General features: G+C 41.7%; 2 protein-coding genes across 2 annotated transcripts; one reads left to right on the forward strand and one right to left on the reverse strand.

Moving 5' to 3' along the window:
• Positions 1–451: 451 nt before the first annotated feature.
• tfdp1a (transcription factor Dp-1, a) lies at positions 452–9339 on the reverse strand. The gene is made up of 12 exons (XM_080838728.1): positions 9178–9339; positions 6626–6704; positions 6419–6485; positions 6117–6220; positions 5653–5774; positions 5050–5215; positions 4217–4363; positions 3884–3952; positions 3549–3700; positions 2633–2799; positions 1876–1954; positions 452–1756 (listed from the first exon to the last, which is right to left on the reverse strand). The coding sequence occupies exons 2-12, from the start codon at positions 6635–6637 to the stop codon at positions 1618–1620; spliced, it is 1224 nt and encodes a 407-aa protein (XP_080694854.1). The 5' UTR covers positions 6638–6704; positions 9178–9339; the 3' UTR covers positions 452–1617.
• A 2635-nt stretch (positions 9340–11974) lies between these two features.
• Positions 11975–16260, forward strand: dcun1d2a (DCN1, defective in cullin neddylation 1, domain containing 2a; the record flags this gene model as incomplete). The annotated part of the gene is given in 9 exon segments (XM_080839114.1): positions 11975–11998; positions 12000–12035; positions 12037–12042; positions 13129–13345; positions 13629–13797; positions 14064–14194; positions 14296–14378; positions 14668–14764; positions 15217–16260. Coding segments are annotated over 9 exon segments (843 nt in total). The 3' UTR covers positions 15297–16260.
• Between the last annotated feature and the right edge of the window lie 929 nt (positions 16261–17189).

Consider the following 17189-nt stretch of genomic DNA (forward strand, 5'->3'; position numbering starts at 1 on the left):
GCTTTGTATTATTTTTCCACATTTTACAATAAAAAAAAACTATAAAAATGCACACACACAAATACCTCGCAGAGGCATATTTTCTCTTGCCCTTAGCCTCCAAATTCTTGTTAGCATATCAGTATGGCACACTAGATGCAACATTCTTTCAATCAGAACACAACACTGTGTTGTGGCTCTCAGGGGAGTGACCACTGGAGGAAACGTCTGCTCATGTTTACAGCACTGAAGGGTGTGGGTCTCCCCCTCTTCTCTCCAGACTGGAAGAGACAACACAGTGGTTTGGCTACAGATGTGTTGCCAGATTTGGAGCATATGTCGAGTACCTCAAACCCACACGTATGGACTATATAAAATAGATTTTTATTGTTTTTCCATTCGATTTCATTTTGTGCAGTGTTATTGATACATTAGTGTCAGCAATAAACACATTGAATTCGACTTGTTAAAACATTCTCTATATTTAATTTCCAAACTTATATTAGATTACAGAAAAAAGTTACTTGGAAGAGTCAGTACATGTGTTGTTCAGGTTTAAAAAATATGTTCAAAGGGAGTCAAAAAAGACCTATAATTACCCACTTTTTGGATACAACCTCATCATCATTTCGATTTTATTACCAACCTGAAGAGGACTCTACAAACTAGTCTTCAGGAGACCCAACACATCATTCACAAACAAAAGCTTTTTTGTTTTTCCTATAAACGCTTGTGGGTAATGGAGTTTATTTTACTCCCCGACCCGGACGCCCCTATCATTGGTAAACACAAAAAGGAATAACAGGCAGTCTGAGGGGAAGGATCACCTCTAAAGCTCTGAAACAAACATATAAACAAAAAATCTGCTCAACAGAGCATCCCCATGCCAGGGGAAAAAAGCTGCCCAGAAGTCGGCAGTGAGCCAAACACACAGGGGAGAGGGGAAAACAATTTCATTTAAAAATCGTGCTAAGAATCAGCATTTAAAAAAAAAAGAAAAAAAAAAAGAAGTGTCCACACATCCATACATCTGCCCAGCGGACGGGGCAAAATGGCAGCTGGCGCATCAGATTCTCCAATCCTTCACTCGAGAGGGTGACTGCCATCTTGAATTCATATCACGTCGCTTGTTCAGAATAGAATAAACTTAAACTGGAGATAAACTATTTCACACAGAGGTCACTCTACACATTATCCACCACTAGTTGGCAGCCTGCGACAAGGGAAACTTAACCTGGAGGTTTCTCAGCTGAGCAAGAGTCATGGTGCAGAACAGGGTAGCTAAACATCCTGACAGCGTGCTTCACATGGTGACGTTATTATTCCTTAAAACTACAGCGGAGCCCGTCTGCTGAAGAACTACAACTCCCAGCAGGCAGTGGGGTATGAGATCCTGGCGTGGTATAGCTGGATTTTGGAAAGGACCCCAAATGTAGGATCCAACGAGAACAAGATGAACTTGGCATAAGCCCTTCATGTTCGTCACTCTTCAATGCCCTTGTCTTGTCGAGTAAGGAGGGGGGGAGGGGGAGGAAGTGGAAGAGATATAGAGCATGGTAGAGTGAGCGCGATGGAGATACATCCCTTGATTATGGCCTTTTGGAGAGGTGTGCACTCAGGACTGATGACTGGGTGTGGTTAATCGTCATCGTCATTCTCGTCGTAGTCGTCTTCATCGTCGTCGTCCCCCATGTATGACACGGGGGTCTCCACCCGGGAGCCGCTGTAGTGAGAGTCATTAGAGCTGGATGCCTGAGTGCCGTCTGCTCCACTGTCACTGCAGACAGAGAGGGAGAGATGAGAAGGGTTAAAAACAGTGAAATAATAAAAATAGTATTTCATTGGGGGGGAAAAAAGAGAGAGAAACAGAAAAAGTTTAAGCTCTGAAGTGCTTACCTGCCGACATGATAACGACCTCCATTGGAGGACGATGCACCCGTCATGAACACGCTACTGATGGGACCCTGGGCCATTTCTGGGGGTCAAGAGTCATGAGTCAGTTTGAGTTGAGTTGAAACAGACCAAGGACAGACAGAGGGAAGGGGGGGGGGGATACATCTGATCTGCAGAGCCAGCACTGCGACACTGAGGAGTCTGGCACTTGAAAGGCACAGGGAGCCCTGGAGAGCTCCGATGCAGGCATTCTGCGGATAAAGCTGACACCCAGACACGTTCGGCAACACCATCACATTCACCATAACGTCAGTTCTCTGTGCGAGGAACATATAGCACTGCTTAGCAAAACAAGAGGCAATCATAGATTGCAATCTTCAGTGAGGTGTTGAACCGAGTGGTCATAATAACTTTGGAGAGGTCAAGCTTTATTCAATCATTCTACCATATGAATGCCTCATGTTCACATTGTGGGGTTTATTTGGACTACAGCAGTTCCATCATCTGTGTGTGAGCAATCATGTGTGATCATTGCCCTACGATTCATGCAGTCCCTAGTATAAAAGCACTTGCCAGAGCTTTATTCATTATTTTACACTCTTAAGTTCTTTGGGGAGCTCAAAGAAGATGAAAGGCTATTGTTTTCAGACATAAAAGGTTCTACCCTGGGTCTTTGCCCATGAGATGATTTGCAGTTGAAAACTGTCAGAGCACAAAAGTGTTTTGAAATCATCAAGTGCACAGAAGCAAGGGCTCTCACCTGTAACATAGGGCTCCAGTGCCTTGGGCACCAGGCCGCGAGCCACCTTGAGGTCCTCAGGGGAGCACTTGCCCGCCTCCAGCCCGTAGGCCATGCCCATGCGCTTCAGCACCTCGATGTCGTCATGGATCTCAAACATGTTGTCAAAGTTAAATAGGTACTCAAACCTGCAGAACGCAAAACAGAACGAAAAAGAGGAGATGGTAAGGGAGGGAAAAGGTGAACCACGAGAAACTATATAAAGAAGGTATAGACACAGGCAGACGTTAAAATGAGGTCATGTCAACAATACAAAGGAAGGAACTGCCACTGATTTCTGCAACATGTCAAGTAACTTTTCATTGACTGGCGATGCCAAAAATGCAAAATCTACAGGATGTGTTAATAACATGTTATTAACACATGCATTTAAACGATTGCACCGGACAGATCCTAAACAGACATGGTGACTTGATGCATACATGTGCATTTGTGACTTCATGACTGTTTAGCCCAACAAAGCGAAATGTGAAAAACCAAAGACAACTATGATAAAGTAAACCCTGATGAAGAAAACAAGCTAAGCTTCCTGACCTATGGTACCCTTTGAAATACAATTATAAAAATCACACCACGGTAACAATGAAATACAAAAATAGTTTTTGTCTTGGGCACAGAAATAAGCCTAGTAATGTGAGAATCCACAGCCTTGCAGGAACAAATGTAAAAGTAGATTTGTTAGAGTAAAACCTGTGGAATTATCTGAGGAACTTGTTGACAGACCAGGAATGTTCACAACTGGTTGTCCAGTGACCTCATGACACTGACCTTAGACACCTCAACCTGCTAATTTGCCCCAGTGCACCCTCTAATCCATGACCCCTTCCATGCCCCATGTCAAACAAGCTGTTGGCTTTCTCTAAGGTTTGGGATTTACTTGTCATTGGAAATGCTGCAGTCTATGACTGTCTTCTTGCTGGTGTTGACGATGATGAAGGGCAGATGGATCACCGAGTTGTGCGGTGGCTGCCGGTTGGTCTGCTGTTCCGTCTGACGGTTGCGCTGTACCAGGTTCTTGAAGGCAATTTGCTGCAGAGAGGATGTCAACACAGTCAGTGTAGCACATCTCATAGCATGCTGACACATTTAAGAGACATTTCAAAGGGAAGCAAAAACACAATTAAAAAATTTCAAAAAAGACACAGGAGGCTAAGCCCCACAATAGAAGACACAGTAAAGGTTTAATCAAAGCAGCACCGCTTTCAGTTGTACCTGTAAAATTAACTCCTGGAGTTGGGACTGTTTCTGCTTGATTCTTTCAAGTCGTCTTTGTCTCTCCACCTGAGGGGTGACCGCAATGGCGAGGTACATTAAAATGTGCTCCGCCCAAACCTTTTTGTTTGTCAAGACCACTTTGTTAAACAGAGTTGGCATACAGGATAGATTCTGAGTTTGTGTCCATCAAATGCATAGACTGGCAATCAGCACATCATCGCCTAACCTTCATCAGGAGAGTAAGGTGTTAGGGGAAAAGGCTCACACAGTGGAGTATTATATAATACACGAATATGACTTCAGTTCTAAATGATAAGAACTTTCCCTTACCTCGAGGTTCTGGCACTCCTGAGCTGAGTTAGTGGGTAGGCCAATCCACTTGATCTCCTTCTTCTCTTTAGAGATGATGTTCATGGCCATCAACACATTTAGAGCATCATAGACACGCCGTCTGATGTTCTTCTGATCGTACACGTGCTGGAACACAGACAAGGAACAGAGTCTTAGGCTATGTTCAGTCGGTCAGACAAAATCTGATATGTGCATATCGGATTGGAATCCAATCATACATAGCAAGTGCAAACAGTCAAAAAAAAACAAAAAACAAAAACAAGACAAAAAACAAATTCCCATTTTTTCCGCTTCAAATCCATTTTAAACCACATCCGAATGTGGTTTGAAATACTATTCGAAGCACATTTTGGCAAATCCATTTAAGTCTGACTGCTCTGATCAGATTTTCATTAACATGTCATTACTATAGCAAACAACGAAAGGAGGATCACCGCATGGACAAACCGGTCAAATCTGTTCACTTGCAACATAATGTGGACAGTCAATCAGAAAGATCAGATTCTGCAGAGATCAGATTTGGACTGAGTGTGAAGCTAACCTTACACACCTTTACACTTTGATACTGTCCTGCTGCCTACATGTCTGTCAGCTTTGCAAGATGACTGGTTCTATTCAATATTATACTGCCGGTATTCCTGTCCAAGCCACCTGCCTAAACCTGTTAAGTTGTTTCTCTGATCTACAGTGAACAAACGTTCTGATTAGTGCATGGCCGATCTGACGCCAACCTACTTTTAATGCCAGCACAAAACAAAATCACATTGAAAGGGGTTAAGAGGACAGTGGTTGGCTGAAGGTGATTGACTCACTGAGTCATTGGGGGAAATGTGGTTGTCTGTAGAGCTGAATTCAGCCACCAGCTCATCGGCCACTTCATTGTAGGTGGTGACTCCCTTCTTCTGGACCTTTTCGCACACCTTCATCGAGAAATGCCTCAGCCCCTTTCCATTCTTCTCTCCCTTCTTGCTGCGCTTCCTGTGGACAGACCAAGTGCAGTTGTCAGAGGTCAGTGGCTTTCAGTGATATGAAGAATATCACAGACATGAAGCAATAAGAAATTACTTGAGGCACAGCATCAGTAATATAGCATAACAACAAAGAGCTATAATTGGTCTGTAGTGTATCTAGTTTACATTAAAAAATAAATAAACAGAAGACCACTACATATAGCAGGTGGTCAGGACTGCAACACTATGCAAGTTATTTACGTTAAATACTAAGAGTACAGGGTTTATGAGACAATCACTTAACTGCTTAAATGTTCCACCTTAGACGGTGTTGACAAACTAGAGCACTCTGATTCTAGCTGGTTCTTTCTATGGGAAAGACTCAGAATTTGGCATTATTTACACCCTGCCCATTCAAACTCCCTTTCACCAGGGTGGTGTCCACAGGTGATGGCAGACACTCACCCTGTGGACCATGGCGAGGCTTCGGACGGCTGGGTCTGAGTGAGGAACTGTGAGCTCGGCGTGTGGGGACTGTTCACCAGAATGGCATTGGAGCCACTGGGTCTTTGGGGTGTGCCAATCACCTGTGGTGAAAAAGAAAGTCAACAAACGATCGTTTAGGCATGCATTTAAAATACTTGAAGCTGATTGGGGTTCATGATGTTCTGCTGAGCCTGGAGACTATTTATCTGCCTGCATTCCACTTGTATCTTGACACTCACCTTCCTTAATCAACCCAAAGTAAATGTATTGAAAAACAACAACCTTGCCCAGGTGCAGGGCAATGACTAACCCATTTGATAGCAATCTGATCAGAGAACAGCAATGGTATATGACTGTGTACTGGAGGATTTCTAGAACTACATCTTACCAATAGTGACAGACAGAAGAGGTTTGTACAAAAAGAGCAAGGCAACGATGCTCACCAAATGTGGAGCAATGTTGACATTAGATGGCCCAAGTGTTTTTGGCAGAAGTTGCTTCCCAATGGGAATTGTCTGTGGATGGACCGTCACCAAGGACAGGACACCTAGAGATATTGTTCCATTGTTAGTTATCAACTTAAGGCAATGGAAAAGTTCAAGTCATTTCAGTTGTCAACAGCAAATACTCTTCCTGGGTCACCACAGAATAGTCATCTTAATGTGGCATGACAAAAAAAGGCCAATGTCTATGACCACCAGTCACGCCAACAACAACAATAAAGGAGTTCTGCAACTTGACTTACCTTTACCAGGACTCAGATTCTGATCAATAAAAACCTTCAACTCCCCATTAGCTTCAATCAGACCAGCCTGTGAAGTGAAGACCTGGTGTCAACAGTGATATCATCTTTTGAGTAAAAGCTGATTTAGTAGTAAACCCATTTTACAGAATATTTAGATAATTGGCCATCTGAACCATCACAGCATAACCCTATAGCGTCTGTACTCACATCTTTGGCCATGATCCTTGGGGGATGAAATAATTATGGCTCGGTTTTGTTGGGAAACTGTGCCAAATCACTGAATCACCTACGAGAGAAATTTGAAAACATGTCTTAAATTCTGTTATGTACATATGCTGTAACAACTCACTGTGAAATGCATAGGACAACATACATGAATTATAATTAAAATTCACTACAAAGATAATCCTCAAAAAACTAAGTGGTAAAGTTCACATACACTCCCCAATCAAACTGTTGCCAGTTCATACGGGGACAATAAACGGACCTGGAGTAGGATTGCATTGATACGGAAACAGTCCTTTATACTTCTGACCAACCTCTCAATCCATAGCCTCCTTCATTATAATCTGACTGGCTACCTGAGCCCCCGTGACAGTTTGCGCGTGGTGGGGGTAGCTCATGGGTAGGCCGCAGGTTGATCAGTGACTTTAACGATTTTTTTCAAAATAAGTAGTGACTTACGAAATATGTAACATTATCACGCCTCACCACAAACGCAAATAAATATCTCACATTTAAAACACTTAAATATCAATGTTGTGCATAGCTTGATTTTGTTCACAACCCGAGGCCCCACCGGTTAGCTTACAGCATCTATCTGCACAAAGCTAGTGCTGAATCGAGCTATGACTAATTTAGCCACCGAGCTAACTGTCGTTGCCTATCGTTTACGTTTGCATAATGTTTGAAGAACAAAGACGAAGTATCAATAACCCATACATATAACTGTGAGTGTGCAAATAATGGGGTAGATGTAAATTCCTTAAAATGATGAAGAATCAACTACTTTGTTCCCTTATAACAACTTTTCGCAAAATCAACCGGGCCCCACTTCGTGTAGAATGGCTAGCAATGCCTCATCAAACTCAACTTTCAACAAAAAACAGGGTATGGGCTGGGAGGCACATTGATCAGCAATAAGTAGCCTCAAAAGATTTAACGGACACCTCCACTACTAATATTATTTGTATAAGTATGTTACACCACGCTAGCTAACTTAGCAAGGTGGCTTTGAGACACGTTTTGCACTACAACACAAATTTGTATGCAATTAATCGATGCTGAATTTCATTGATCTTATTCGACTTTATTGCTCTTTTCTGAATGCATAATATACGCACGGCCATACAAAGACACATTAACGAAAAATTGTGGATATTTTCCATTGCACTTACGATTGAACATTAATATACTGCCTCCTTCGAGTCCTGTTTTTGTTGGCATTGGGGACACGAGAGGAAGAGGAGGTCTAAAGCCCCATCACCAAACAGGAAACTAAAACTCTACAGAAGAATAATTTTGTTTTTGATACATCCAAGGGAAGTGAATGAATCCGTCAAATTAGCTGGAAACCAAATAACTGTCCTGTTCCTCTGTGTTTATTCACTCATTCCCACCCAACCGAGCCACTTCGACAAAATGGATGCTTTTAGAAGAGCCTCGCTAGCTAGCTAGACGATACTTGCAACGTTACCTCGCGTCGTAGTGCTTATATTGCTTACAATGACTGAAATTGTTGTTGTTTGGTTTGCCGGCTGAACTTTGATTGAAGACGTTTCCGAATAACTTCATGGTGGATATTATACTTCCCAACTAACTTACCTACCTCTCAGAAGTCAGTCGTGCAAATGGGACAACAATCGAATTTAGTGCTGTTCTAATACGCGCGTGCTTCACAATTTGGTAGCCTGGGATTCAGAAAATTGACCAGCTACTACATACTCACCATGCACTTATAGACGTTATGGTCTTTGAGGAAGCACATGCTTTCAGTTGACATTATTGCACTGGTACATTTCTTGGTTGAATGCAATTGACAAGTCAGCCATTTTACAAAGCTAGTATAGCTAGTACGATGCAAAGCTAACTGCTAGCAAAGTCAATTGTAATTTCCATTCATATGTCGCGAAAACCCGGCCTGTCAACCCGAACAATACTGACATTAGCGTGCTAACTTTATAGCTAATGTACTAGCGAAGATAACTTCGACATATAGTTATCTAAAGACAACTAGAAATCATGTAAACATGAAACACTGCACAGAGTATCACGTTATTAGAAGATGAAACAATATGCAACACATGTAAACATGATTAACACCAATATGTGATTAGCAACATGACCTACATAACATCAGATTATGTTGACACTGGGAACTCCAGATGTCAGTTCGTTACCGTTAGTTATTAATGTCCCTGATTATGTTTCAACAACTGAACGTTAACCACAAAAAAAGTAATGTAAGCGTCAGTTAGCGCTGGCTAACAGCTTGGCTAACCTTATAATTAGCAAGCTTATACTTTTAGTCAGCTATATGGTTTAAAACGTTACGTTGGCAATCTAACGAGCTAGCTATAGGTTGTCAATTTGTAGGGCTGCCTTAACTTTAGTAGCAATGCTCCAAACAGTTTTAAATATTTGTAAGAGAGTTACCCAGAGTCAGTCACTCAATAAAAAAATAGTTAGCTTGCTAGCAAGGTAGATCCCATCAGCTGTAACCAAACCTAGCCAGAGGAATTCGGCGAATAATAAGATACCTCACTTTATCAGAGCTGACGCATGTTGCCTTTGATCGATCAAAAGTTGGCAGAATTGTTCCAAAGTCGGTCCACAGTATAAAAATCTTCTCACAACGTTGAACGTGTATGTTCAAACTGCTCAACTTGGCTTTACGTTTGCTCACTGCGAGACCAGAGCCGACGCTTACTCCGTCTTCGTCCTTCTCTGAAACTGAGCTTGGCGGTGTCTACGAACAAGTGGTTATGATTGGACATCCAAAATATGACGTATACAGTGTAGGCCAACAAAACCACGCCTCTGCATCTATCTGGTTGGTTGGTGGCGGACTACGGCTTCCCTTGCCGCCTAACGTCATTGGCCACAAGCTTTTTGTCAGCGCACACCATGCGGTACGTTCTTCCGGCTTATCAAAAGCAAAGTACAAACAGAGAATGGGTATGAAGACAACTACCACAAAGCGTACTAATAACACTGAACTGTCAGTGACAATCTGTTTACGCTCATGCTTGTACGATATCAACATACTTTTTTGATACAAGTTAGTGGATTTAAATAGGGGCAATAATAAGATCTTAATTTATCACGGTCGTCGAAGTTCCGTTTAAGAAGAGCCTTCATATTGCATCACACACACTACAGTGGCAGAGAAACACAGCTGACAAACACTGATAAACACAGCCGTTCGAACGAGACAATCCCATCTTCGTAAGGGAAAGATAAGCACTGCAGTAGACCTGCCGTGGCATGAGGCCTTATTTTGGAATTTTAGAATTGTTGATCACTGGCAGTCTAGCTTGTTTGTAGGAAGAAAAGTAGATGATTAAAATCCCCTACATAGTTTGTTGGACTGTTTGACAGTGTCATATACCAGTGCCAAATTTTACAAATCTATTTATCCACCACGTATCAGGACTGAGGCCTCCTGTCCTATTGACCTACTGAAAAGTCACTCCAGACCTTCATAAAATGTGATCATATGGAGAGGTTAGCAATGGGTACAGTGCCAGGTGTTGATAAGGTGCTTGCTATCATAGTTGTTTTACCAGCTGCTGGAGAGTATGCTTTCCTATTGGGCCGTGTGCGGTAAAGGTAGCGGACTCCGCTCGCGTGAAATAAGGCAGCTAGGCTACTGTCTCAACGGCTGCTGGTAAGATAGTTGAATGGTTCCTCCTGGCTAGTCTGAAGAGTTGTTTACCATGTTGCTTCTGCTTTTAAGGCAACGTTTAGTGCTGTTGCTTACCCCAACTTGCATAGTATATACCAACTGGAAAAGTTGTCTCAAAAGCTAGTTTACAGCGTTATTTGATGCGCTCACGTGTATCAAAGTTCGAAAGGTTAATTGAGGTTGCATTAAAAGTTAACTGGTGAGGTGCTATTTCACATTCTAAGCAAACGATTAACGTGACAGTTACAGACTGGTAACTTCGAGCCGGGCTTCAAATACCCCATTGGCATAACATAGCCTGGTGAATTTGAATGGAGGAGACAGCTGTCAAAAACTTGGAGTTGGCTTTATTTAGATACAGCTAGCCAGGTTTGTGTGACCTGCTGTCGAGCACAGGTGACCTTACATTGGCAAACCGCAAGTTACGCCCGTTTTTTCATGTTTTGATCCATGTATCAAACTTCCTGAATGGTTTCAAACTTAACTAGCCTCTTTTTCGGTCAGTCAAGGTCAATTGGGTCACGGTTTTGGTCTGGACTTCCACTGCAAAATATTGCCTAGCCTATATGTAGTTTTTACTTGAGCTATGTGTTAATTCTTCTTTATGTTATTGTGTTGATCCAATGATACATGCACTGTTTTAAGTCATAGTGATCAAAAGTGCCTCCATGCTTTTCTTTTTATAATTGTTTGACAAAACGGCAGGACTCATGTGATGCTGCCCCTCCCTGCTTGGAGGCAGCTGAGCTGTCGAAACCTAGTCCGGTGGCACAGCCGCCGCTAGCGTAACAACTTTTGGAGCCTGTTGATGAGGTGATTCAAACCGTAAAACCCACGAGAAAAGGTCAGGTAGGCGTTTGACCCACAGTTGCATGTCATGTCATAACAAGCTGGACACAATATAAGAGTTGTCATAGATCAGTGTATTCTTAATAAGCTTCAAATACCGTGTAATCCAATCAGTGGTTGGAAATAGCAAAGTAGCTGCTAACAGACTTCAGTGGCTAACTTTATCGCTTCTAGTTGAAAGTGTTTCAATAATGCTCAGATTGTGTATATTCATCGGTTAAGACTTATATCAACGTTCTTCTTCTCTTCGTTTAAAATAGTTGGAAAACACTCCCTGAAACGTAAAAGAACGAAGTGAAGGCAACCAAGTTCCCTTTCTCGAAGCTGTGCTGTAAAGTTAGACTGTGAATTCTTTGGAGACGTTGGTTCTGTTCTCTGAATCCTCGAGTGTTTTGCTCAACTGGAAGAGCAAAGCTCCTATGCGTTACTGAAGTGCCGTCTATGTTCTCCTCGTATTCTCGTACTTCTTTTTCACATTTGCAAGTAAGTTTATTAACAATAACAAACCGGTTGGCTGTTTGTCATGTTGGCCTATAAAAACAAAAGATGAGCACAGGTGACACAGGCAGATTAAATAAACAGGTGCTAGTCATGTTTTTTTTTAATACTTTCTCGGTCATTGTACTCCCCCAAAATATCCAATGGGGTGCCAACGCTGCAAAGATTATACTGTCAAGTTCATAGACATAGGAACACCTTCTATGTCTATGGTCCAATTTCAAAACTGTTTTTAAACTACAATTCCCTGCATCATGGGATTTCAATGCGCAAACTCCATGCTCCTCTAGCGCAGTCCCTTGATGCTGACGCGCAGGCGTATACGGAACTACTGAGTATCAAATTGGTCTAACAGCGGGTGATAAAAATGGTAGGTATTATGAAAATCATAAACCCAAACGCTAGATTAAACATCTAGAAAGATGCACAACATCGGACTTAATGTCGTGATGCAAGGGGGTGTCCGCTCGCTTCGTCCCTATGCGGTGTCCTTAGCCTGTGTCGCATTGTCACTTCATTTTTTGTACCGAAATTTATCAACGAAGAGAGGGAAGGTCAGTTGTTGATATTTTGAGAGCTCGGTCCGCATTCACTCCGCCGCGCGTTCCTTTCCCTTTTTAGCAAACTGTAACTTTGGTTGGGCAGAGGCGAGAGCTAGCCGCGCTGACGCGAGAACTGGGTCGCGACTCACTGCAGTGGCGAAGCTCAGAGGATAAAAAGAACAACAGTGGAAGTCGTTCATTTGACCGTCTTTCTGCAAACCACACATTTGCTAATTTACGCTGGGACACAGACCAATGACCAATCTAAGAAAAATGCTTGCCGAAATTGTGGATCACTGACAGTAACGATTGAAATCTAGAACGTTGGCTTGGTCCTTAACATGTCAATAGTCATGGTTAGCTTTATAATAAGTGTTAGATAAGGTAAGGTTAAGGTTTTAGATAAGGTAAACATGTAGCTAGTAAGTCAGGATACTCTTGATTTCTCCCAGGCCAACGTGTGACTCTGATGGCATATGAACAAATGTGCTTACTCGACATGGTTGGAAATAACTCCCAACTTGCTTGGTTTGTTTGTGTGGGCTGCCCTGAGATTGCTAAGAGGTCCTCCTACTTGAGTTACATTCCAAGGGGATCTTTTTTGCAAGTGGCCTTCCATAGTTCAGCACGTGTGCAATGCTATAAGATAAGAATCTTCAACCTTTGCTTTAAATTCTCACATATCATGTGTGGTATCTCTGGGTACACATTTGTATTTGTTTTTGGCACTTTTGGCAGTTAACAGGCCAACTCCTTTCTGTATCTGTTTGCCTGTTGGTGTGTGTCTCTGGATGAGTGTATTTTGGTCCCTCTGCATTCTCGTCTGTGTCTCTGTTTGTCTGTATGTGCTGCTATCGGTCTCGCACCGTGTGCCTGAGCCTACGTTTGAGGGCTTCTCCTTTGTGTCCGTGCAGCACAAGCTGAAGTCGTCACAGAAGGACAAGGTTCGCCAGTTTATGTCCTTTACTCAGGCTGGGGAGAAGACAGCTGTATACTGCCTGACGCAGAATGACTGGAAACTAGAAGTGGCCACAGACAACTACTTCCAGAACCCAGACCTCTACTACAAAGAATCCATGAAAACCTCGGTGGACAGAAAGAAGCTTGAACAGCTCTACAATCGCTACAAAGGCAAGTTAGAGCTGTTATTTTTTCAAAGTTATTACATTTTTTGTAGTGTTGTGCTTAATATTTTTTGTATTTGTGACAGTGGGTGTGTGTGTGTTTGCTTTAGGTGAAGGTATACGACATTTATGGTGTACAGAACTATGTCATTTTGTGAGAATGTACACATAATTCCTGAGATGATGTATACAATGTAAAGGATTGTGTGGTGGAATTGAAATAGTGTGTAGAATGCATAGATAATTTCATTCTTGTGCTGCAATTTTTTTTCCTTTTCCCACCCTCTTAGATCCCCAGGATGAAAATAAGATCGGGATCGATGGTATACAGCAGTTCTGCGATGACCTCAACCTAGACCCGGCCAGTATAAGTGTCCTGGTCGTGGCATGGAAGTTCCGCGCTGCCACACAGTGCGAATTCTCCAAGAAGGAGTTCCTTGATGGCATGACAGAACTAGGGTGGGCTATGATGATATTCTGAAACACACGTGTCCGGAAGTACCCATCTTTGTAGCTCTGGCCATGTTTAGCATTGCATTGTAACAAAACAGGAGTGAACCCACATATTCTGATGACGATGACTATTGTATCCAAATTCATTTTGAAAATAAAGTTAAAAGTTGGAATTGTTCCTCATTCAGTCACCGGGATGTATCTTTTAAAGGTCATAGGACATTGTTTCCTCTGGACTGATTTCTACCTCTTTTTATCTGGTCTTCTTCTAGGTGTGACAGTCCAGAGAAACTGAAGGCTGTTTTACCCAGATTAGAGCAGGAGCTGAAAGACAGTGGAAAGTTCAAGGACTTCTATCAATTCACCTTTAATTTTGCCAAGAACCCTGGACAAAAGGGTTTAGGTGAGTCAGAGAAACTGAGTGAGATTAAGGTCAACTAAAGAAAACGTGTTATCAAGAAACAATTTCTGGCACTCATGCATCTTTCTATTGTCCACTTTTAGATTTAGAGATGGCTGTGGCCTACTGGAATCTGGTACTGACAGGCCGGTTCAAGTTTTTGGATCTCTGGAATAGGTTTTTATTGGTGAGTAGTCACACAGTAGAGGATTCCCAGCATGTTTATAGATGTGCTTTTTATGTTCAGTTCAACCAAAATGCTCTAACTTGGTCCTTGGAGGCAAGTACAAACCAAATCAGAGTTGGACAGCTATAAAAAACTAGACTACACCTGTCATTCTGAAGATGAGTTTAGATTATGAAGGAGCAATGCCAGTTTTTTATGATGTTCTTCATATATCTTTTTCATGACATAGTGCCAGAGCTAAGCAATCCTGTCATAAATTATTTTACCCCCTATGCCTCTTCTTTAATAGGAGCACCACAAGCGGTCCATCCCAAAAGACACATGGAATCTGCTTCTGGATTTCGGCAACATGATTGCTGATGACATGTCAAACTATGATGAGGAAGGTATGTAATGATAATTACAATACTCTTTCTCACGTCCAGCAAACAAGCACACAGCACGCCATAAGCTTTCTGTAGAGTTAGTAGTATGTAATCGGACAGAACAAAATATGTTAATTATTATTTTATTTATACAGCACTTGTAAAGTATAGAGGCACAAAGGGCTTCACAGCCAATATAGAAATAAGTGAAAAACAACAGGTAAAAGGACTGCTCATATTGGCACAGAAGGTAGACATTAGGTAGGAAGAAACAGGGTTTAGAAGCTCTTAACAAGTCCTCCTCTTTTTTTCATTTGTTTGCATGGCATGTAATGTTGTTTCACACGAATGTGTGCTCATTGAAACTATTAGTTTTGGATTAAAAAGGTTGGTTTAAGTTGTGATTGGTTTAGGGCAAAGGTGAATCGTGCTTCCCAGGTGTGTAATCAGAAGTCTCTCTCTGGCTTTCCCAGGGGCCTGGCCTGTCCTGATAGACGACTTTGTGGAATTTGCCCGGCCAATTGTAACAGGAACCAAGCGCAAGACTGTATAATCAGAGCCCTGCTCTTCCAGAGGAGTGGGGTCTTGTTTTGCATTGACTTTGTAGTTTTTTTAAAGACTTGTACAAACATATAAAAACATAGAGAAAAGAAAAGCAGAGAAACACTTGAAGGCAGCAAGAGAATCCAGTAAAAGCAAGAAACAGTACGCAGACCACCTGTCAAGGAAGTGCTACTGATGGAGACCTGGAGAGGAGAGGGAGGCGCACAGGAAACAACGCAAGATTTGCTTTTGGAGTCGCCATGTGCACATTGCCAGCTGTTGGCACAGGCAAGCTAATTCTAACCTCAGGCTCTTGAAGACGCCGTGGGGACCATTATATATAATCTGGACCCCTCTGCACCCTCCCTTGACCGCTAGCTGTGTAACACCTAGGGGAGAGGATGCCCTCTACCCCCCCACCATGGCCACCCTAAGAGTTGTGGTTGAGAGAAAAAGAGTGTGCAAAATCTCAGAGCACTTTGCTGTGTGGTGGGTTCGAGACTTTTATTTTGGTTGTTTTTATTCAAGTATTTCCTGCAGGGCTTGGGATGGTCGCACTAAACAGATCCACTTTCTGAGCCAGAGTCCTGGGTTCTGAGCAGCATGCAGCTTGGCTCAACTCACCAGCACAAACACTATTGTTACAGTTGTAATATACTGTATCTACTGTAGCAGTATGTACAGAGAGAATTCTATAAATAAATCATATTAAAACTATATAAAAAAACTAAGCTAGGGAGAGCAAACAAAATGTGTTTTGCGTACAGTGTGTCAGCTCTGTTATCTGATGCCTCAATATCATTTTATTTCAGGTCAACCGTGTGACCATATCATCTGTTCTTTTGTCGTTTTCTTTTTTGGGTTGTAGAAGTTGGTGTGACTGTGCAGTTATGTGTTTCTCATCAATTTTGTTCACTTTTTTTTGTCAGATTTATGTAAACAAATAAATTATAGCTCTTTAAGTAAAAACTGCCTTTCTTTCTCAAGCTGTCAAATATTTTATATAAGAACAACTCTGATCAAATACCCATGGTGCAAATAATTTGTGTTGCTGTACATAGACACAGTAGATCATAATCATAGTAGAACAAATTGACCATAGTATAGTAGACCCCTATATACCATTATCATTGCCCAACTGTGTTATGTTTGCTGTGATGTCAAAGTGCCAGATAAACATTGTGTATATGTATGTATGTATGTATGTATGTATGTATGTATGTATATATACTATATGTGTGTGTGTGTGTATATACACATATACACACACACATACATTGTAAACTAATTTATGACGCCAACACATAATATTCTAAGACCGGCGTCTATTATTTGTCTGAGGCTTATACATTCTGTGTAAAGTCCATGTATTTGACCAGATTATTGACTTTAATAAGTCACTCATTGGTCAGTTATTATTTGGGTTAGTAAACCGAGTGTAAAATTGCCTAAATCAAAATAATAATACACTGTTTATTGTTTTGGTCTCGGTACTTTACCATTGCTTTTTTTAATATATATAATTGAGTAATTTCTAATTCACGGAAGTTTTCAATATACACTTTTAAAGGTCACTTAAATATCAAAGTAATCAAATAAGTGAATACATTAAAATAAGCGTTTATTTAAAATATTTAAATGTGACGTATGTGGACAGATCATTATGCCAATTTGAGACCAATCTACCAAGGAACTAAATTACTTGGTGTGTTCATTGTATCAATCCTCTAGGCGTCGCTGTCTACAGACCACTGTGACGTGGAGTGATTGCATGTTTTGTGTTCTGGCTGTAGGGGCTCGATCCCTTACCTGTGGGGTTTCAGTGCCCTACTACGCGCGCTGAGTCACGGCATCATCACACTACACTGGCAGCATTAATCCTATTGGATGTAGTCTACATGTT

This window comes from Sprattus sprattus (assembly GCF_963457725.1).
Source record: "Sprattus sprattus genome assembly, chromosome: 5".
Taxonomy (NCBI): domain Eukaryota; kingdom Metazoa; phylum Chordata; class Actinopteri; order Clupeiformes; family Clupeidae; genus Sprattus; species Sprattus sprattus.